The 24184-nt window shown below is 45.0% G+C and overlaps 1 protein-coding gene across 1 annotated transcript in view; it reads right to left on the reverse strand.

Annotated features, from left to right (window-relative positions):
* GRM7 (glutamate metabotropic receptor 7) overlaps positions 1 to 24184 on the reverse strand; it is a 703043-nt gene that overhangs the window by 205536 nt on the left and 473323 nt on the right. The window contains exon 5 of the mRNA XM_054978478.1: positions 11733 to 11873. Within this exon, the coding sequence (XP_054834453.1) occupies positions 11733 to 11873 (141 nt within the window). The remainder of the gene's footprint in view (positions 1 to 11732; positions 11874 to 24184) is intronic.

The following is a 24184-nucleotide window of genomic DNA, read 5'->3' on the forward strand; positions in this document are numbered from 1 at the left end:
ATGCTGAAAGATAACATTCTTTGTAGAAGCAGGAATTCTGTCTATCTCTTCCATATTATATACCAGAATTGCTCTTATTTAACTTGTTATCTGGTACTTTGCAACAACCAGCCATGTTTTTGTGGTTTCTAAGGCAACACATTACCTCACCCGCCCCCCATCATTTGCCCGTCAGCACTCATACTCAAAGCTTCTTATAGATACAAAGAATTCTTAAACCAGCAATTGCTTTTTGTTAGTCAGAAATTATTCTGTTCTATCAAAAGGCATAACCTCAAAGGGCCCAATGATCAAATCTAAATAAAAGCAATATTTTCTGCAAATATATAATTTTATACTGGGCCCAGAAACTCTTTGATAAGACTTCTAATTTTCTCCACAGTACGATAAAATATTTAAGGGAAATGTTGTCCTCTTCTATGGGAACAATTGCAAATCTTCTTGATAGTGCCCTACGGTACTCAGACTTTCTTCTGCCCAGAAATAAAAACTGCCTTGATGATGATTTTCCAGGAAAATGGTGTAATAATCTTTGATGATATGGCTTTGATCAAAGAAAGACACAGCATTCCTTCAATATTTAATCAGTTTGTAGACGTGATACATTACAACGGCTAAACTTGCAATAAAATATCATTGGATCCAGTTGGGTTTGACACAGATTGATTTCCTGATGTCAACTTCAAGAATGCAGAATAAAATCTACCACTGCTGTTGATTATTCTCAAGCCAATAAAATACTTGCGAAGAATTAGAAAACTACAATTGAGTTAGAAAACTAAAATTGAAAAAGTAAATATTTTTTTCTCATTGTGAAAACAAAGAATCAATTCAGAATTGGGGGATGGTGCTATAAGAAAAGAATCTCACTCGTCACATGTTATTGTGGCTCCTGAGTACTACTGTGATCAAATGGCTAAGAGTGAACATGTTGAAAGTGAGTCCTAACAAGACGAAGGTAATGTTGGTTGAGAAAGCTGAAGGATATTGTTCTCCCCACATTAACACTACAATCCTAAACAGAGTTACTCCGGTCTAAGCCCATGAATATCAATGGCTTTAGGCTGGATTAACTCTGTTTAAGATAGGGTTGCCAGGTTCCCCTGTCCTCCTAGTAAGAGGTAAGGGACCCAGCACCTACATGTCTCATTGTCTCTCATGCACACTCACAGGCCCACATGATGATGTCACTTCTGGGAAAATGTCATGATGCGACGTCCCCCCCACGGTCAATAATGACTCAGTGCTTGCACAGGGGACCATCTTTACTTTTACCTTTTTAGGCATCAGTAACAAGGAATAGAGTTAAGAGAGGGAGGGGGGAAGGGAAGGAGGGGTTATTCCAGCAAGGTTTATAAGGGTTACAAATCATTGTTGTTGTTGTTTTCTATTACTATCAGTAACCAATCTACTAAAGATTTGACATAACAATGGAATCAATGGATCGGCACCAGCCTGTCTGTAATTACGAATCATTCATGAAGCTAATGAAACAGACCCCAAAGTCATGAATTTTGTGATAATTTCATGATAACCACAGCCCCACAAAACGCGGTTTCGCGACAAACAAAACAACCCATTTTGTGATGAAATTTACTTCGTATTCTGATTCGTGCCCATGTCTACTCCCCTGCTGGCCAGATAAGTGGCGGCAGGGGGTGGAGGGTGGAAGCAGGGGATCCCCCGAACTCAGTGGGGAACTGGCAACTCTAGCATAGGATACCACTGTATCTAGCTGACACTTGCTGACTCAGTTAAGTGCCCAAGGATTATACTGGATCCAGCATTATTGCTAGAAAGGTGCATTCAGGTGCAAAACCACAATGCTTTCCATCTTCCTTTATTCTATTGCAATTTGGTCATGGCATGAGAAGACAAGATTCTCGGGAAAGTCAATAATACTAGGAAAAGTGGGAGGCAGCAGGAAATGAGGAAGACCCAAAACGAGATGGCTTGACTCAATAAAAGAACCCACATCTTCCAGTTTGCAAGATCTGAGAGACTCTGCTAATTATAGGATATTTTTGAGGTCATAGGGTCACCATAGGTTGGAAACAACTTGATGGCCCATAACACACACAGATTTAGTTGGATCTTTCCTAAATTTAAAAAAGGGTCAAGATTTCAAACTAAAATGCTACATAAAAAATGCATTTAAAGTGTTTTTGATGAATGACTATTGTTTAAAAGTATTTGTTAAAGTATTGTTGATAACTGTTTCTGTTAGATCAGAGAGTGGATTCACTTTTCTCCTTTGATGGGCAAGAGAACAGGTCGAACAAACTCTCTTAATGAAAGACTGTATTTTAAAAATAGATACATTCGTTTCATACCTTAAAGTTTGGTAAGAAAAAACAGAAAACTTTAATACTCCAGCAAAGTTTTATCTAAAAAATACTGTCTTTAAAGTTGTCACACATAGAGCACACACCGGGCCTAAAGCTACCTTCAGGCATGGACAAGTACTCCTACTGTGTTTAACAAGAATTGTGCATATTTATCAAAGGGAAGCATTTGACCCATTACAAAGCTCTCTGCCACTTTCTACAAAAGACCAACAGAAGAACACATCAGAGTGACTCTTCCAAGATTCCAAAAATCAGAAAAACCTATACGATTCTTTTAAACCTTGCAGCTCACCTGCATGTGTGCGTTATAAATATATAAAATCATAACATTGTCGTTTGACAGTGCAATTCTAAGCAGCAGGGTGGAAACAGCATAGGGAGAGAACTAAGCTTTGCACGTGCATAAATGACACGTCAACGTAAACCCCTCTCCGCCAGCGCCCACCTGAGCCACAGTACCACAGATGGGTCACCGGCAGCGGGCATGCTTGGCGGCCAAGTGGAGGAGCAAGTCTCGCGCAAGTCCCCATGCTGGCGTTGGAAGGGGTGGGGTGGGGGTGAAGCATTAGTCCACTTCCCAAGCCACTCCAGCCCTGGGAATACCCCCTGCGGAAATTTACACGGAAAAAGGTGAATTGCCCTATCCTGGATCTACTTTCTCCTCTGGCACAAAAAGTTAATAAAGCCAGCAAAAATTTAGTAGACTAAAAGAGGAGGGAGTTATGGCAATGCTTGAAAGGTAGAAAGGGCACAGCTTCCTCCCATCTCACACACCTGAGCAAAATACAGTTATGACTACCTTCTGTGGGACTTATTTGCATTCTCTTTTTAGTCACAGTTTCCATAAGTGAAGGAATCAGAGGCATCTGAGCTGATAGCGGACAATTGCACGAGTCTGGGATATGTTATGGGTTGAGCAAACTTCAGTTCACTTGATATGCATGTACGGCCGTTCACCTGCAAAGTTCCATAACTAAGGAAACCACTGAGAGTTCTCTTTGTACATTATCTCTGGGCCAAGCTACAAGTGACGAATGAGACTTGAACAGCAAGTGGATTGAGTGGAGTGCAAGTGAACAGGGAGAAATACACTTGCCGTTCAAGTGTCATTTGTCACTTGTAGCTTCGCCCTCTGTCTTCACCTATGCTTTTCATCCCAGTGTAGAGATTGGTGGGCTTGAAAGACGGCAAGAAACAACGAGTCATGCAGAAATGCATCAAGCACACTCCTCTGCGGATAGATAATCCTGCTTTTTCAGGAGCAGGGATGAGCAGATTTCTGCCATTTTGTCCTTCAACTGTTCTGGAATCTTTTTCTAACTTGCATTCCATTCCCCTTCAACTCTGGCTTAACTAGGAATTGGATTTAGTAAAACGTTAATTTTAAAACTGAACATAACTCCAGAAGAGGAATTTGCCACAAATGTCAGTCCCTCCCACTCATGTGCAGCTTCCCGCCCTTTGTGCAACTGACAAGCACATATATATATATATATATAATAAAATGTTTTTGTGCAGTGTTTTCCCAAAGTGCCCCTTCACCTGAACTCACCTGACCACTAGCCTCTTCAGGTGAGGCTCGGCGGGGGAGCGGGCAGTGGCAGCAGTCTCTGCCTGCCCCAGATGCAGTTGCCCAGAACACTGCATTTGACACAGCCAATTGGGGGGCGGGTTACCCATGTCAGACTCACTCAAATGGGGCCCATCCCAGCAGAAGAGGAGGTGTGGCCAGTGGTTGGGTTGACTGGGTGTTTGTAACACCCTATTGCTGAAGGGTGCTCAGCCACTTGACTTTCTCCCTCATGGGATAAGATCATCCCAAGGCCGAGCACTGTCACACTGGTTTTTTCCCAAGAACGTCTCCTTCCTAACACAATAATGAAGATCTCCTATCCACTAGTACACCTACTGTATGTGAGGGACAGCACAACAATTTTGTGGACCTAAAAATATTTGATTCAATTGAATTCATCCTACATCTGTAGAAAGTGGTTGCACTTTACCCTGATATTTCTTATAAAAAAGTTGTAAATGCCAAGATTTACAGCTACTTGATGATATATCTGTCATGCTAAATGTTAACTTTTTATTTTAAAAAACCCTCACTTTCAAATCCTGATAAGAGGGATACTGTTGTGGGACATCACAAGGCCAGACAACCACAGCTGGGCAGTATATGCTTCAGGTTGTCATTCTAAGAAAGTTCTACCAAAATCAATGAGACGTCGTTCCAATTAAGGATGTTGTATTCGAGCATAACTTTTCTGTTTTACTCCATCCGTTTTCAGTTCTAATGAGGTGTCAGTTGCTGGGCTTCTAGATGGAAAAGTGCAATCCCTGTTGACCCACCATGGTCCATGTAAAACTTCAAGCCTAATTTAAAACTTGTCATTTCCAAAGTACACACAATTTTGTACTCTATAAAGGCAATCTTTTACTCAAACCAAACCCAGGACTCACTTTGCCTTCTCATTTTCTTTGTCTACTCCAACTACTCAGGCTTTATTCAACACTATTCCCATAGAAACTGACTGAGTGATGTCACAGTAAGTAGGAAATTAGAAATGCCTCAGTACCATTTCTGCTGAATTTCTGTGGGAAAGCATACCATGTTTAGACATTTACAAAACAGATGCCATATACAAACAGTCTCACTCTTCAAGAGCAGCTAATTATCTGTACTATCATTAGAATTACACTTCCAGTTCAATATAGCCTCAAATCATTAGAAAAACTCTTTGTTGCTTATTCTGCTTCCCTAAACAAAGTTATATTATCTAAAGTCCTTTGTCTTCAATGTCCTTAGAAGGGTGCAACTCTGCTTAGGATGGCAGTGTTGGAATCATACCAAATGACCCCACCCCAATACCGTTCCTTGATGCTTGTGAAACACAGATGTTGAAGATTGTATTTAACGAAGAGAAACAGCTATCTTTATGTTTATATGTTGGCTATTCTTTTTTTTAGCTGCTCCATACTTAAAAAAATGGTTAATTAAATATAGCTTGTCTCATGGTATGTTAAAAATAAGTAGATGCATTCAGTACTAGAGATGGGTACGAACAGCAATACGAACAAAAAAAAGCCATAAACAGCCTAATCTGCTGTTCACGAACATGCTGTTCGTGAGGCCCCATTCTAAACAAACAGGTGGTTGTTGCATGCCTTGTTCATTGCTGTTCGTCAAGCCAGACAGTCTGGCACCTGCAATCAATTCCCTTGGCAACTTAGGTAAGGATTGTCTGAACTCTGTCTGAACTCCTTCTGTTGCCCTGGAAACCCCAATCTAAGTCCAATTTAGCTTGATAGGCAGGTCTTCCTTTCAAGTGTGGAGCTCCAAATTTGTTAACAACAAGGGAGCAAAGACAAGGGGAAGGGGGCTCCCAGCTCTGACTTTGCAGACCGTAGAGAGACAGTTGCTCTTGGCATTTTGATAGAGAAAGCGCATTGGAGCTTGAATTTTCTGTGTGTATGGTGGGACAGGGATCTACCCCTTCAAGTACCAGGGCTGCTGCCAGGCTCTGGGGCCAAGCTATTATTTATTATTAGTACCTTTCCTGGTGCCTGCTTAGGTTAGGTTTCTAGGAGTGGTGCAGCAGGGATCTTGACTTGGATGATGGCTGGAGGAGAGCCTGCTGGCCCCCATGAACAGCCAACCACAAACATGTTCGTGAACAGGGCCATGTCTGTGGTTGTTCGTGAGTCCCTGTTCGTGGATGGCAATGAACAATGAACATCATGTTCATTTTTTTTTCTGTTCATGCCCATCTCTATTCAGAACACATGAAAATGCTTTTGTGTTTGGGTAATTTTGCAAAGTAGAAAGTAGTATTATTTGAAACAGGGCTGGACTGCTGACTGAACTTTCCTTTGTTAGGCTAACAACCCAAAATTGTTAAAGTGAAGTTTTATCTTTGGGAGTTAACATTAGGAGTCAGTTTTCTGATAGGTAGAGAAACTATGTGTTTTAATTTGGGAAAAAGTTATCAATTATCATACTACCTTAGATCAGCCCAGACCCTTATGGGACATGCTGAAATATGAACAATGTGCAAGACATAGCAGCTGGCCTACAGTTATAGGACTTCTTTACCAGATGCAGACCCATTTAAATTATGTTGGATTTGGATATGGCATTTTTGCATGAAGTTTTTTCTTTCTGGTTTTGTTGGATATACAGTTCATTCTACTCTGATTCCTGAAGCTGAAGTGAGCTGGAAATTTAAAATGATTAATGAAAATAAATTCTGAACAAATTGTAATCATCTATCCAATATCTTTACTCACAATAGTTCAACAATAGGATCCATACTGTGAGATGGCTGACTCAGCTTTCAGTTCTGTGAACTTCTATAAACAATCACATTCAGAACATGGCTATAAATGCCAGGAGCCTTGTTTTCCATACCATAGAGAATGCCAACAGACTAATACGGTTTATTTATTTTCAAAGTAACATTCCTAGGATTATTCAACAGAATTCATGTTAGACTAACTCTGTAAGAGAACATCTTTACCTATCAATGTGAATGCAAAATGATATGCAAACACCATATACCAAAAGGATGTAAGCATTGACGAAATGGGTTTACTTGCCATGTAATTGAATATCTGTAGATTTTATTTGTAGCAGCCACTAAGCTGCAAGAAATGTGTTTATTTTCTGCTTATCTGGGAGTAAGCTTAGCAGTTTGACTCGCTGAAGCCTAAATTTCAACTCACATCAGTGATTTTGATAGTTTACGGGGTGATTCATTTCAGTGACTTATGAATGTAGTGGGGGCTTCCAATTTGAGCCCCAAAGCGTTAAATGATTTTCCACTGTAGGATCTTGCAGTCCAAAATGGAGGTAATTTACACATCAAGGAGTTGGCTGCAGTAACCTGTAGGTGCCTGTGACAAAACTGAAACTCCTTTCAATTTAATAATCTCACAGTATCAGTTTTTCCCCAGTTCTTACTCTCTCAGCATCCTTAATGCAGTCTTAAACTTTGGATGCAATCACAAATGACTATCCTACAATCCAAGCAGTGGAAGGTGAAAATAACAAAATGAAGATGCTGAAAAAAGGATTTTCCAGTTAATGCAAAATATAAAGTAAATTGTACCTGAACCACGAGTTGAACAGGTAATGGTAGGGTCATTGCAGCACCAACAGATAACTGGATATACAAGGATCTGAACAAATCTTGGCAAACCTCATAATTCTGACAAGATTGTTGGGACTGATCTTGGACATGCCTCTGGCTATTATAATACAGATCAAAAGAAAGGTTTGCTTCAGACTGAGGAAGGAACAGGAGGAAGCTTTAAAGCTCATTCCATCCTAGTTCAGGCAGTAACCTGCTTTGAAAACTCCTGCAGTCGCACTTCAGAAACATCATTCATTTTCTCTGTTGGAATAAAATTGGCTTCCCTTGCATGCTGCTGGCGTTAACAAAGATTTTATGAAGGTGACTTTAGTGTACTGGATATCATACATACTGGGTGACATTGTTTGAAATGTTTACAAGTTTCCTGATCTATGTATGATTCTGGATATGTTTTTGTCAATAACATAGTTAAGAATAGATTTTGAACCAGAAGTCATTTGGGTGATTTTCTAACAGTCCAAGTTCCATATAGTCATGGCTAATTCGTAGCTCCTGCCATTCCAGGTAGATTTAATGCAAGGTGTATGTTGAGGTGGGGGGTGGGGACAAAACAAAACTTCAGCTAAGTCCTTGATGGGACCTGAATACTTGCCATTTCTTGTTATTTAAGTCCTGGCATAGACAGACACACAGAGATGTGAAATGGAATGCTTTGTACAGTCAAGACGAAATCCAATAAAGAAGGTAAAGTTTGCATTTGTAGTGGTTAAAGTCTGACTGCAGCCACTGTGCTTATATTGTCTGTCTAAATACTTGTAATTTGGCAATACAACAAATTAGTGCTCAGAGCTTGATATATTCAAAGCCAAATTACATTTCCAATTTGTTTCCACAGTGATGTGGTTCAGGAAACTGTGGACATTGAAGATTAGTGGCAACCAGTGGCTACTTAGGAAATATCTATTTCAAAAACTAAGAGAGGAAGGGAGGGAAGGAGTTCCCTTAAAAGTGGAATCAGTACGTTCCTGAAGCACTTTTAGTCCTTGGACTAAAGTGGGAAAGACAGCACTAACTGCTGCGTAGACTCAAGAGAGCTGGGAATTATAGTGGGCCAAGGAAGTGGGTAGAAAGGAGTATTCCCTTTGGCACCAGGAACAGGGTTATAGCTCATAACTATAACGCCTGCCCAGTATCTAGGAAGGGTTTGTCTCAGTGAAGCACCCTTAAGTCTGGAGAGGAGGGGAAGTCGTGCTGTGTCTGTGTGTTAAAAGTGGAGAATTTGTGAAGCAGTGCCAACCTCTGAAAGAAGCCAGCAACTTAGAATCATACCAAGTGTTTTGTGCCTCACACCAGTGAAGTTTCTGTACAACCATGCTACTAAAGGCTTCCCAGCCCATTATTCAGCTTCATAGGCTTAGAGAGGAGAAGTGTTACCTTAGGGTAGGGGAAGGTCACCCCAAGATTGAGACATGGGTTTGTGACACATCCAATTAAAACACCCCTTTTATTGAAATTATGGTGGCTGAGGTTTAAACTGAAGGAGAGTCCAGAATGTGGCGGTAATAGGACAGCAGTCAGTCCAGGGAGCCTTTACCTTAGAGGTCTCCCCCTCAGCCCTCCCACCTTCTCCATCCTATATCACATCATGGCTTTTCCACCTCCCTTCCCCAAAATACAGTAGCAGCTCAAGCCGTGAAGACACAATATACAACAAAAGTGGTGAATACCAGGCACTAATCATCACAAGGACCACTAAAGAGAATTTTTATGTACAGACAGTTGTTAATTTTGCACACCTTCAGGGTGGCGCTTGCAGAAGGCTCTTTTCATATGAGTGAAGCTGCCACAGTGAAACAGAGAGAGAAAGGCAATACCATGGATATTAAGGACTGAGGCTACAAAGGGCTTTGTATAGGGGTGCCATTCCCCCACCCGGGAGGATACCCTACTCCCACCTTTCCCCCCACGTCCACTTACTTGGCTGGTGGAGGAGCGCTCCCCAGGGTGCCCCCTGGGTGGCACGGCACACTCCTGTGCCCACAGCGGCCCAATTCAGGCTGAAACGCACCCCACGGTGGGCCCATTTCAAACCGAATTGTTCCTCGCAGCCTGCGGAAGCGATCCTAGCTGCCCTTTGACCCCATGCAATGACATCACTTCCTGGGCTATGCCACACTCCTTGATCAGGCCAAAATGGCCAGGATTTGGATGCTGTCAGATGGGGGAATGTTTGCCCACCTGGCAGTAGCCCGATCAGGGCAGTTTTGCCCCCAATCCAGGCCAAAAGGCCCAAAATGGCCCAAAATGGCCATTCTGGGCATGTTTTGGCCTGCATCATGGCCGAAACAGCCTGGACCAGATCAGTACTGGGCAGGGGAGGGTTCCCCCACCTGGCACTGACCAGATCCTGGCAGTTCTGGCCCCAATCCCTGCATAAAATGGCTGAAAGTGGCCATTTTGGGGCTCTTGGGCCAGGATTGGGACTGAAAAGGAGCCGAGCAGTGGAACCCTCCCCTACCCAGGACTGACCCAGTCAAGGCTGTTTTGGCCCAGATCTGGGCCCAAAAGGGCCCCAAAGTGCCAAAAATAGCTGTTTTGGGACCATTTGAGCCTGAATTGGGGCCTAAAAGGCTGGGACCAGGATAGTGCTGGGTGGGGGACACTTCCCCACCCAGCACCGACCCGATCCAGGCCCCTTTGGCCCCAATCCGGGCCAAAACGAGCCCAAAATGGCCAAAAATGGCTATTTGGGGCCCGTTTCAGCCAGGATTGGAGCCAAAACATCTGGGCCCATGCCAGGCAGGGAGGCTTCCCCTGCCTAGCACTGACCCAATCCAGTCAGTTTTGACCCCGAAATGGGCCAAAATGGGCCCAAAATGGCAATTTTTGACCTGTTTTGGCCAGGATTGGGGCCAAAACGGCCAGAACCAGGTCAGCACCAAGCAGCGGAGGCTTTCCCTGCTCATCACAGACCCGATCCATGTCATTTTGGCCCAAATCCGGGCTGAAATGGGCCCCAAATGGCAAAAAAACTGCCATTTTGACTCTTTTCGGCCCAGATCGGGGCTGAAACAGCCAGGATCGGGTCTGTGCCAGGTGAGAGATGCTTCCCCTGCCTGGCACTGACCTGATCCAGGCTGTTTTGGCCCCAATTGTGGCCAATTTGGCCCCAATTGTGGCCTAAGAGGCCCAAAACGTTTTAAAGTCAGGTTGGCGGGGCCACCTGACTTGGGGGAACTACCAGATGTTCCGGTGTGTTCCCCCTCAAAATGAGCCCTGGTTGGTGGTACATATCCCCCCTCCCACTGGCAGGAGGTCAGTTGAGCGATCCACCTGACTCAACCACTATAAGCCTTGTGGACAGCATAAAGGTTCTAAGAAGTAAACTTTCAATTTGCAAAGCAAATTACATTTTTTTCAACAGCCACATTCCAGCAAAGAGTTACTCAGGCTACCCTTTAAAAAAACAAAAACAAAGTCGTCTTAAATGTTCTTCTGGGCATGATTGCAGCCATTTTAATTTGTCCTCAAAAGATCTTTTTAAAATAAGTCTCTTATTTCAATTTCACTCATGGCTTACTCACACATCCTATTGTCAGGTAACATGTGAAGCAGTTCAAAGGCCTAGCCATAGTTTAGAGAAATACTGCTGTACACAATTGTACTCTGCATTTTTCTTTATTCACCTACACCAGCTGCTCATAGGGATCTCTATCAACCATGCTCTAGAAATTTCCTGAGTCTGCTGTAATATACCATACATAATATTGCTTCATCAAATGAGGTTCAGAAACATGTGTAAAAAAAAAAGTGGCTTCCATAGTCAACACAGACTTTCCAGAGGGCCCACTGTGCTGTGATAAAGGTACTGCAGAAATTGAATAAAAACACACTTTTTTGCATAGAGATGAACCCTCATAATATGATAACTTTAAAATCTCTGCATTTTGTGCATTTTGATCTTAGTTAAATTACTGCTACATATTTGACATTTATAAATATATTCCTCTTGTTTAAAATACTCAAAATGAGACAACTACCTCTCTCTAGAGGCACAAAATCAATAGTAATGTCAGTTACTACAGTACAGACAGATGGAAACAGAAAGAGTACATTTTTTTAAACTAATCTGCTTCTCTTGTCCTGTAAACATTACGCTTGTGTGTCCAATTTCTATAAAACCTATGAAAATTCAATTTATCTCCAACCAGGTTTCCTCGCAACAGCTATACAGGTTCTGCAATGCATGCCACGTACAACATCATGAGAAGGACAAAGAAAATGAAATTACCTGTGCATTTACGATCTGTGTCTTCCTTTTTTGACCCACTAATCGTTAACTTGCAATTGAAGTTTTCTTCCCAGTACTCTGCAAACCATACATTTCTTCTGTTGTTCTCCAATGTACGTGAAGTGAAGTAGGTATCAAATCCTAAAAAGAAAGTTTTTTTTAAAAAAAGATGTATGTTTTAGGATTTGTCAGGTTTGAAGTTACAGGGAACAAGACATTCAAGAAGGTCAACACAGCTTAATCAGTCCTGCACAGAGTGCAGAAGCACTCCCATGGCTGGCATGATGACATCTCTTCCAGGAGTAACATCATCTCACACGTTGCCAGCACAAGGTAAGTGCCAAGTCCCCCCTCTTCTGCCGGGAGGATATAGGGCCCTGGCAACCCTATGCACTCTGGGAGGAAGGGTGGGTAGATCACCATGGCAAATGTTTGCTGAAGGAATGGGGCAGCTAGATACATTTCCTGCTGCCTCCCTCCTTTGATTGGCTGAGCCTCCTCAGCCCAACCAATCCAGCCTCATGCCACATTTGAATTATGTGGGCTGAGGCAAACTAGCCCATGGATTAAAGCCACGAACTCCACTTTGGGACAATCTTAGCCCAACTATGTTATTCTGCTTTACTTTTGTTCTGTGTGACTCTATCAGACCTGAATCAGATGCAGATTTGCTTTTAAGAGGTCCTAAGCATCTAGTTAGCTTTCCTATATAAGATCATGTAAGTCCTAGCAAGAGGTGCAACTCAATAATATTTTTAGGTCTGTTAGAGGGCATTGTACATAAGTAAATATAATTAGAGAATCATTCTTGAAATCTGCCTAAAGTTCTAGAGAGAAAGGCAGACTATAAATTAAAATAATAAAATAAATAAAATAAAGCTGGGGTATAAAATTAAGTAAATAAAGAAATGAACTTGGCACTTAAACATGGAATCCAGAAGCAGTGATGATGGAAGTTTGAATCATTCACATTTTGTCGGCCAACGAAGCTGTCTTTAGACCATGACATTACAAGCAATGCAGTGTTTCTCCACTTACTGGGATTTAATGGAATTCATCGGTATTACGGCCCTCCCAGCCGGCAGCTCAAAGCTGCATAGGATGGGGGCCGCATTTGCAGCCCTGGATGGAGAAAGCGGCTGCTGTAGGGAGGGCAAAAACGCAGGCTTTCAAGGGGGGCGGAGCCAAGCCTTGCTAGGCAGCTCCGCTCCCTCTGCCCTGCAGTCAGCTTCGCGCGCTCGTCAGAGACGGTTGGAGACTTGCTCCTTTCTCTGAGCGGCGAAGCTGGGCTTTGGGAGGCGGCGTTCGGCGGCAACAGAGGCATAGGCAGCCCGGGCGAGTCTGCGGAGCCGGTTTGGATGGGCTCCTTACTGACGCTCCGGCGCGTCACGTGCTTTTTGGAGCCGCCATGGGACGATGGTAGAGGGCAGCGGCCCTCGCACGGTGCCCTGCCGTTCTCTTTCGGTGGCTGGGGTGACTGGGGTGGGCGGACCTCCGCCAGCTTGTAGGTCGGGGGTACCGGCGCTTTCCCCCCCTCCCCCTTAGTCAGCCAAGTGGCTTGGGTCCCCTCCCTCCACCCCAAGCTTCCTTTGGGGCAATTGGGGCTGGTTTGTAGGGGGCTTTTCAGTGGCCTTGATTTGGGCCTCTGATCATTGCCTGGTTGGCACTTGGGGTGGCTGTTTTTCTTGTAAGGATTAATCATCCTCCCCTCTCCTTTTGGGAAGCCAGGGTGGCTTTTTGTCCCCTGCTTTGTACAGGGTGGCTCATAGGTTGTGGCTGTACTGGGTTTACCACTTACTGGCCTATATAGGCTCTTCTTGTAGCAGCCATTTTCCTAGGAGTTCGGCAGCCATTTTCTTGGCTTGCACCCGGGGGCCATTTTGTTTTAACAATGCCTAAGGGTAAAGCTAAGGGCCCTTCTAAGGGCAAGCAGCCGGCAACAAGGCCTGCTTCAAAACACATTGCCCCGGTATTGTCTTCCTCAGACGATGAGGAAGGGGGAGTCTCCACTTCCCAGATCTTAGCACGCATAGCAGCACTGGAAAAGGCCAGGAGTGTCACTCCTGCCCCACCAGGAGGGCCAGTTCGTCACAAGTCAAGCAGATTGGCTGCTAAGTCAGCCTTTCGGCAGAATGTACTGACACGTCTCTCTGCTCTTGAGGAGTCCACAGGTGCGACAGCCGGTTCGGCGAGTGACAGTGTCCAACAGTTGGGATCCGCGATGGATGCGCAAGGAGTTGGTGAGACTGAGCAAGCTTGGGCCAATGAAGGTGGATCTGTCGCGTTGGCCGTGGAACCTCCGGCAATAGTGGCTGAACCCGCCGAGGATGCTGGTAAGAGTACCACCACACCACCAACTCACACTTGGCCTTCGGGCCCTCTGCCTCAGGGATCTTCCTCTATGTGGTCCAGTCAGGCACAGGCGCTGGGTTCTCAGGCTGGCCCTGCTCCGGCTTCGGCCACGGCTGCAGTTCCTTCTCCTTGGGGTCAGGCTAATACCTGGGGTCAGCTGGGTGTCAGTGCTCCCTCTGGACAGGGGCAGCCATGGGCTTCCCCAGTCAGTTGGTATGGGGGTATGACTCAGGGGGCAGCTGGGCAACCTTCAGCATGGCAGGCATATCCTGCCGGTTATTGGAGTCCTCAGCTGGGGACGGCTGGTTATGGGATGGTGCCTTTCACTGCGCTACCATTTGGTGATATGGCACTCCCCCTTGGTGATCATCTGACACAAGCCACCAGGGATAAAATCCTGCGCGGAGAGTACGTTGATATCTTTGCCCTTCTATTTAGGGAAATTGAGAAGAAGGATAAAGAGGATTTAGATGAAAGGGATAAGGAGAAGCTTAAGCACAGGAAGGTTGACAGGAACTGGCACAATTGGCTGCCTGGAATGTTCATATATGCGGGGGTCATTGCCCGGGCACAGCCATGGTGTGCAGCCCCGCTTTTTCAATATATGGACATTATTTACAAGGGCTATACGGAGTTTTCAGGGCCGGCGTGGATGCAATATGACGAGGAATTCCGTATGAGGGCAGCCCTTAACCCAGCCATGCCATGGGACCGTATCCACCAGCAGCTGTGGCTGCAAGTTATGTCTCCCGCTAAGCCTAGTACTGGAGATCGTTCTGATAGCGGTCACTTGCTGCATAAGTCCCAGTCCCCTTCTGCTCCCCACACTGCAGTGGGGCAGGCGGTTCAACCCCGCCTGTTATGTTGGGAGTTTGGGTCTCTAGGGGAGTGTTCAAGGAAATCTTGTTCCTTTAGGCATCACTGCCCCTTCTGCGGGGGTCCCCATCCTTTCACAACATGCCCCCGGCAACCTAAAAAAGGGAGTAGGTGAGGTGGAGGTGCAGCAGGTGGCTCCCAGCAGTCTGCTAGTAAAGGGCCCCAGTCCAATAAGACTGAGGGTCCTTAAGCAAATGTTGGAGCTTTATCCTAAGCGTGGTGAGGCGTTGTTTTTATTACGGGGTTTCCAGTTTGGTTTCAGAATACCGTTTCTGGGTGTTAGAGCCCCCTTCATGTCATCCAACCTGAGGTCTGTGGTTGGCATGGAGGAGGTGGTCCGGGCTAAAATTGCCAAGGAGTGTTCTGAGGGGCGGTTTTTAGGCCCCTTTCATTCCCCGCCTCTTCCTCGTTTGTGGGTCTTGCCACTTGGCGTTGTTCCTAAAAAGGCTGTTGGTGAATACCGTTTAATTCACCATCTGTCTTACCCCAAAGGCTGCTCAGTGAATGACTCGATACCTGAGCACTTGTGCTCAGTGCGCTACACTTCCTTTGACCAGGCGGTCAGGGTAGTTCGGTGCTGTGGGGTAGGGGCAGAGATGGCCAAATGTGACATAAAGTCAGCATTTCGCCTTCTCCCAGTCCACCCAGAGGATTTTGAGCTGCTGGGGTTTGCATTTGAGGGTAAGTACTACATGGATAGGGCGCTCCCTATGGGCTGCTCTATTTCTTGTGCTTACTTCGAATGCTTTAGCTCTTTTCTTGAGTGTGCATTGAAGCACCGTTTGCGGTGCTATGATGCCTGTCATTATTTAGATGATTATCTTTTCGTTGGGCCGCGGGGGACTGGACAGTGCGCCCGCCTTTTGGCTGGCTTTACTGACCTGGCCGGGGAGCTGGGGGTCCCCTTAGCTCATGAAAAGACAGAAGGCCCATCTTCAGTCCTGACCTTTTTGGGCATTGAGCTTGATACCAGGCGGCAAACCTCGAGTTTGCCTAGGGACAAACTCTGTGACCTATGTACCCGCTTGGCATTGTTTAAGGGAAGGCGGAAGGTTTCCCTGCAGGAGCTTCAACAACTTATAGGGCATTTGAACTTTGCCTGTCGGGTGGTGGCTCCTGGTAGGGCATTTCTTAGACGCCTGTGTCACTCAATGAGTGGTGTTCGCAAGCCTCACCATAAGATCCAGATTACCAGTGGCATGAGGGCAGATATACAAATTTGGGAGGACTTTTTGAGCTCATTTAATGGTGTTACATTTTGGAGGGATGAGCTTTTGCTCGAAGCCGAACTCCAAGTTACTTCAGACGCATCTGGAGCCACGGGTTTTGGAGTATATTTTCAGGGGCACTGGTGTGCAGAGCAGTGGCCTTCTGATTGGGCTGCTCGAGGGCTTACCAAGGACCTTACATTCTTGGAGTTCTTTCCCATCCTTGTAGCAGTTTGTTTGTGGGGTGAGGACCTTGCTAACCACTCAGTGCATTTTTGGTGTGATAACATGGCAGTGGTGCAAGTGGTTAACTCCCTTTCATCCAAGTCCTGCAGGGTGATGAGGTTGGTCAGGGTTTTTACCTTGCAGTGCCTGCGGTTAAATATACTGTTCCTGGCAAAGCATGTTCCAGGTGTGAACAACTGCATAGCGGACACCTTGTCTCGCTTGCAGATGGCGTGATTTTGACTGCTTGCCCCCGAGGCCGACTTGCAGCCAGCTCCGATGCCACAGTTTCTATGGCAGATTGGAGGACAGAGGCATGCAGGGCGATTCGTTTAGCTATCGCCCCCAGTACCCAGAGGGCATATGATCGGGCGGTGAGACAGTTCGCTACTTTTAGGCGGGAGGCAGGACTGCAGCAGGAATGGCCGATTCCGGCTGTCCACCTTATGCAGTTTTGCGTCGACCATAAAGGTAAAGGTCTGGCAGTCAAGTCGATTCGGAGTCAGCTAGCTGCATTGGCATTTGCCAGTAAGGCCCGGGGTTTGTCTGATGCCACCGGGGATTTTAGGATTAGGAAAATGTTAGAAGGATGGTTCCGAGAGACTGTGGCACGGAGGGATGATAGACAACCCTTTTAGGCGGGAGGCAGGACTGCAGCAGGAATGGCCGATTCCGGCTGTCCACCTTATGCAGTTTTGCGTCGACCATAAAGGTAAGGGTCTGGCAGTCAAGTCGATTCGGAGTCAGCTAGCTGCATTGGCATTTGCCAGTAAGGCCCGGGGTTTGTCTGATGCCACCGGGGATTTTAGGATTAGGAAAATGTTAGAAGGATGGTTCCGAGAGACTGTGGCACGGAGGGATGATAGACAACCCATTTCCCCCTCTGTCCTTCGGGGCTTGTGTTCTGTTTGGGGGGAAGTTTGCCACTCTTGTTATGAGGCGCTTCTCTTTCATGCAGCAGCCTTGACGGCATTTTTTGGGGCCCTGTGGGTGAGTGAGTTGGTCCCTCTTTCTGTCACAGATGTGTCTGGGAGAGCACTTTCGGCACAGGACCTTAAATTTAGATGGGAGACGGCGGTGCTTAGGGTCCGCCGTTCCAAGACGGACCAAAGGGGGCGTGGGATTGAGATTGTACTGGGGCCCTGTGAGGAGCAGGAGTTGTGCCCTGTTAGGGCTTTGCGTCAGTATGTCCACGTTTGTGGGACAAAACCAGGGGTCCTGTTCTGTCATAGTGATGGTGGACCCCTGACAAAATATCAATTTTGGGCCGTGACTGGGAAGGCGCTTGGCAAGTTAGGTTTTACGGGTGTCAAGTTTGCGACACATTCCTTTTGGATTGGTGCTGCTTCCACGGCTGCGGCCATGGGTTACCCAGGACCAGTTATTCAGAAGGTTGGCTGTTGGCGATCTTCGGCTTATCGTTCATATATTCGCCCTCTCCCTTAGAGTCGACAAGTTGTTGATGCTGTTTTCTTTTGTAGGTGCTATGGATCGCCGTGGGAGGCTTCTGATCCTCATCTGCGGGCACAGCATGGTGTTCTGGGCGGCCCACCAAGCCAAGAGGACACAGATTGGGTCCCAACTTGGGCTCAGTGAGTGGGCCACGGTGGAATGGCAGGGTCGTCGTGGCCTTCGGTGGCCAGGGTTGATGCCATTGCTATTCTCAAAAAGGAGGGGACCCCCTCCTCATATTTTGGTCATCCACCTTGGGGGTAATGACCTAGGCTTGATCAAGGGTAAGACCCTTTCACTGCAGGTGCAGGCAGACTTGCATCACATATGTAAACTCTGGCCTGGGGTCCTGATCTTATGGTCAGCTATCTTGCTGCGACACAGCTGGCTTGAGGGCCTCAATGCCCAGGGTATGAATGAGGCTAGACGTAGAGCTAATAGCGCTCTATTGAAAGCCTTGGGGGATGGGTTGGGCATATACTTGCCTCACCCTAAGATTCGAGCTGCAGCAGCTCATCTTTATAGAGGTGACGGAGTTCACCTCTCAGTAGCAGGTAATGAGCTATTTTTAGATGACCTACGGCACGGTCTCAGGTTGGCCATAAGCCACCTGTGGGATGCAAGGGCCTAAGCAGAGGCTTGGCCCTGCCCATGGCAGGATAGAGTTGGGAAAAAGGGAGCGGGCCGGCGAGCACCCTTGGCATATCCCCAATAAGGGGGATTGGAGTCTGTCTGATTGGCTGGTGGGCTTCATGGCGATCAGCTAAGAGGGCAGATTGCTTCTGGCACTCACCCCTGTAAATGTCCTTCACTCAGGCTGTATTGCGGAGTGGTTGGAGCTTCGGGGAGTGGTAACCATTTGCCTAGCCAGACAGGTTGCAGCCATGCATGTGGATGGCTTGCACCCGGGGCAGTGGGGCTCACCCAGACAGGTCAGGACGGTAGTCCTGGCGCGGACACCGTGCCTGACCTGTACCGCAGTTAGATCCCTTGCCGTATTTATAGTTTGTTAAAGTTAAAATAAAGTGGCCCATTAATATCCAAAATGCTTTGTGTCTGCCTCTTCATTCCTGACTGGGGGGCAACAATAGAATTTATCCTGATCAGAAAAAAAATGTCATCCTTTATTTCCAGCACTGCCATCAACATTATACAAAATTATCAGCTCACAAGTCACATAAAGAGGAGTTCTGTCTGGGATATGCAGCTCATTAGTACATCATAACACAGGTCTGTTTTATAAAATGATGGAGACAAAGCTGAAATGTGGCCATTTTACCTCTGTCATAAAATATGAAGACCATATTCTCACCATATTCTCACCTGTGGAAGTAGTAAAGGTCTAATTTTCCATAAAACTTTATTATAAACTTTTTGCATAACAAAAGAAATACATGTGCAATAAGATAAATATTTATTAAAAGAAAAAAATCATTTGGTATTAAAGTTGCTAACTGCAATTCTATGTAGAGTTACACCCTTGTAAGGTTGTTGACAATGGAGCAGCGGAGGATTTCATATGAATCAGTTCCACTGTGGAAAAAGGAGATTTCTCCTGACAGAAGGAGCTCTTCCAGTGGAAAAACCTTGAGTCAGAGGAAGGTCCTTTGCACCAATGGAAAGTGGTTGTTATTGTTTATTAATTTGGAAAATTGCTATGCTGCCTCTCTAGAGAACTTGTCTGAAGGGGCTTACAATTAGACATGGGCATGAATGGAAAAAAAATAAACAAGCTCTTCATTGTTCATTGCCATCCACGAAGAAAGAACAACGAACAGTAACGAACATGATCCTATTCACAAACATGTTTGGTTGTTTGTTGTTTGTGAGCCCTTAAAGATCCCTTTAAACTACCAGCTGGCAGGTGGCAGGGGGAATTCTCCCCTGCTGCCTGCCAGCTGATAGTTTAAAGGGCCCTTTCCTGCCATGTGCAAGGGGCAGGGCCCTTTAAACACCCCACAAACTGACCTTCCCAATGTCCAATACCCACCAAATTTGCAGGGAACATAGTCCTCACTGTCCTCTGAAGACCCCCCAAGTTTCAGAGAGATTACACCCCGGGAAAGGCATGATCCATGGGTCCTTCCCTTTGTTGTCATTTTCTCTTCACAGTGGCAAAAACGCGACTCTCTGGTGGAAGCTACTTTGAAGGGTTAAAGCCAGAAGGAAAGCCAGAAGGAGTTCAGACAGAGTTCAGTCCCTGCCGTTGCCAGGGGAATTGATTGAAAGGCCCCAGACTGTCTGGCTTGATGAACAGCTGACGAAGGCAGTGAACGAGGCTTGCAACGACCACTTGTTCATTTAGAATGGAGCCTCACGAATGGCTTGTTCGTGAACAGACAAATGGGCTGTTCATGGGTTTTTTCCATTCGTAATGCTGTTCGTGCCCATGGCTACTTACAATACAGATTCAGGTCCAGTAGTACCTTAAAGACCAATTAGATTTCTAGTATATGAACTTTTGAGAATCAAAGGCCCCTTCATCAGATATCTGAAGGGAGCTTTGACTCTTGAAAGTTCATATCCTGGAAATCTAGTTGGTCTTTAAGTAACTACTGGACCTGAATCTTGCTCTTCTACTGCAGCCCGGCATGGCTACATATCTGAAACTACCATAAAAATGGGTATCCTACCACTCTCCTGAACAAATTTTGAAGCCTACCTCCCACATAAGGATGGATACATGCCACTGTTAGTGGAACAGATATATAGTATCCAACTCCTAATAATAACTCCAAAATCTACAGTGACATTTGGATGAGTAGAACTGGAGACTCCAGTTTAGCCGAACCAGTTCTAAAAAGTACCAGATCACACTGATTTTCTTCTGCTGGGATTCATGCAGAAGTTATTAAACAAGCTTTGTATTCCCTCAGAGGATGCAGATAATAATCTAATAACCATAGGAGTGATGACATATTAGATGACAAATCCAGCCTGCCCTCAGTGCAAGGGCTCGACTGTTCTCAGTATTTGTTCCTATGCGTGTCCTCACCAAGCTGAATCAGCACCGCAGAAATGCAGAGACACCTTTTTATAAATAAGAGGAATCACAAATCAATAGACACATAAGCTAAATACTACTCTTGTTGTCCGAAGGCTGACCTTTACACCTACAACAAATAAAGCTCACATGAGAGCAGCAAGTGGAAACAAGAAAAGGATCAGGGTATCAGTGTGGGTCAAAGGCCCAGACAACAGTCTCAGCTTGGGCAATGCCACACTGACAGATACTAATGGGACTTCATGCAGCACGAAAGAGCAATGACTAGGAGTGATAACTATGCACTCAACACAAGTCATGCATTACAGGATTAGAAACATCCTGCCATGCTCAGCAGTGCAGCGTGCTTTAGGTATCCATTTAGCTGGCCTGTAGATGAAATCTTGTTTCAGTCTGTCTCTTATCCCTTATTCACTATCCACAAAAGCTAAAATAAAAATATATGTAGCTGGACAGGACTCTCACTGTTTAGACTGTAACGTTAAATGCTCATGGTGGATTCACATGTCTTGTTTAAGTAGTATTAACAATTTAAATAGCATTGTTGACTTTAACTGGAAAGTAGGGAAACATTAGGGACCATATGGTCAAACATTCAGGAGACACAGTGTGCACATTGGTCTCATTCCCTCTCCACGCCAATATAGTTAATTAATAATGTACGGTCTCTCTTCCCTTGGGATCTGACCAGTGAGCTGTTCAGGAAAACAAGCTGCTGCCATGCCAGGCAAGCCCAGTGACTGCATGCTTCTAGAAATTATGTACCAAAATGAAATACTCAAACTTTTTGGTGGGAGGGACTTGTTAAAATTTAGTTTCCTGGATTTGGTTCAGCATTCCAGAAGTGGTTTTAATGAGCAGAAACAAAAAGTTCTGTGTGCAATTTTGGATTGGTTTTTCCATTATGCACACCCCTAATGCCAGCTTGCTTTTCAAACTGTATGGAACTGCCACATTAATTCTGGAAAATTCAACGAGTATAAGATATGGCAGCTAAAGTTCTTACTGGGGACTGTTGTAATGATCATATAAAACATGTTCTTCAATATCTACACTAGCTTTCATTTTGCTTCTGCACTCAATATGCAGTTCCAGTTTTGGTCATGAAAGCCTTACCTGGTTTGGATTCAAAGGACTGAAAGACTGACTACCTTCTACAGTATCTACCTGCCAGATCCTTGAGATGAACAGGGAAAGTCTTCCTTTAGGAACCTGCCTGTTGGCCTGTCAACTGTAGTAAAAAGTTACAAATGAACCTCAAATAATGAAAATCCCTGTCTCAGAGGATAGCATTAATTTCTTCACTCAGTGTCTGTGTTGTTAACTTAGGCTCAGGTTCAACTATTTAACTCCTTGTGGGGAAAAGGCATAACATTTGAGGAATGGAGTGTGAGTCGGTGGTACATTTATCTTCTTATATTTTTCCACACAAAAGCTTTAATTTGCTACAACTTATTTCATGTGAATAAATCTTTGGGTGTTCTGTTTCAACTGTGTGCTGTCTGTCCAGTCAAAATAACTGTGGGAAAGAGGTTTCAAATCTGAGGCCAGGGTCTCTGAAAGTTTAAAAGATCAGTCTAGTGCTTGAGTAGAAGCCTGTCAGCTGTGGTAAAGAGGTTACAAATGAACCTTGATATTGAATATTGATGACATCCAACTCCATAGCTGTGAATGAGTTCTCCTAATGGCTTTGCATAGAGGTTGAATATCATGGGAAATAAGATTGTGCCCTGTGGAACCCCTCAAGATAGCTCCCATTCTGGTGAGAGCTGATTATTAGAATAACAATTACAAGCTCTGTGGTGGTGAAAAGTGCCTTCAAGTCATAGCTGGCTTATGGTAACCCCTGCTGGGGTTTTCAAGGCAAGAGACTAACAGATGTGGTTTTCCATTGCCTGCCTGTCCATAGGAACCCTAAAGCCAACCCTCCTTAGGTTCTGATATCTGACAAGATTAGGCTTGCCTCAGTTATCCAGGTCTGGGCACAAACCTTTACTTACTACCATCAAGTTAATTAAAGCTTGTTCCCTTCCCCCCAACACACTTTTTTAGTATTGTGGCAGCTGGGGTTTAAACAGAGGGAAAAGAAATGCAGGAGTTTGGGGGGTTATAGTACAGCATTCACTCCAGGAAGCCTTTGCCTCCTCCCTCCCTCCCTCCTTCCTTCTCCTTCCCCTTCCCCTAGACCACTCCCACCAGTGCCCTTCACAAGAAGGAAAGAAGATCCAGTTCTCTAGTTTAGTTGCTGTAATATCAAGGAAATAGCTAAATCACAAGGCAAATACAGCAGAACTATGTAACTGAATCTTTCATACAAAGTTGATAACTTCCCCCTAAAATCTTAAACCACGCAATTGTGCCCCTAAGCAATTTTTAACAAAGCTGGTATTGCTATCTAATGGCTGCTGTTTCCCCCCCAAAAGGCAACACAGCTGGCTCACAGATCTGTAGGAATGAGACCATGGGTTGGATTCAGACTACATTTTCCATGAGCAGGCTGGAACTTTCCTGCCTCTCCCTTCATATTGCTTCCCAGTGATCTATATATAATGCTGCTCCTGGGGAATAAGAGGCCATGAAAAACAACATGGTGGGTTATGTGTGTCTGCAACAGGAAGGAGGATTTGCAGAAATCACCCTTGCATTAAAGGAAAATTTAGTCTGAATCTAGCCCAGTATGTCTTCTTGCACTGGCAGCAGAAATGTGTTTCGCAGCAACCATGTGATAACGTTGTCAATAAGATAACTGAAGGAATATTTATGGAGCACTTTACACCCTGAAAAATGATGGATTATGAAAATTATTAGTAAAATGCCTGGAAATCCATTTTGGAGAATGAAAAGAATTTAAACAAATTTTCTAACATATTTGAAGTTTAGAAATAAAGTTCAAATGTGTTTTATTGTAATACAGATGTTGATGGATATATCACACAATAAGGGTCTGATCAACAACTTGGCTGTGTTGATAACAACAACAACAACAACAACAACATTCGATTTATATACTACCTTTCAGGACAACTCAATTCCCCCTCAAAGCGGTTTACAAAGTATGCCATTATTATCCCCACAACAAAACACTCTGTGAGGTGGGAGGAGCTGAGAGAGCTCCAGAGAACTGTGACTAGCCCAAGGTCACCCAGCTGGCTTCAAGTGGAAGAGTGGAGAATCAAATACAGTTCTCCAGATTAGAGACCTGTACTCTTAACCATTACACCAAACTGGCTCTTTGTATTGTCCAACACTATGCAGGCAGCCAAGACTCACCAAGCCCCAGACATATTGCAGAGACAACTACACTGTTCTCTTGACTGTAACAACAGTTTTCAAAC

Source organism: Eublepharis macularius, chromosome 4, assembly GCF_028583425.1.
Source record: "Eublepharis macularius isolate TG4126 chromosome 4, MPM_Emac_v1.0, whole genome shotgun sequence".
NCBI classification, from domain to species: Eukaryota; Metazoa; Chordata; class Lepidosauria; order Squamata; family Eublepharidae; genus Eublepharis; species Eublepharis macularius.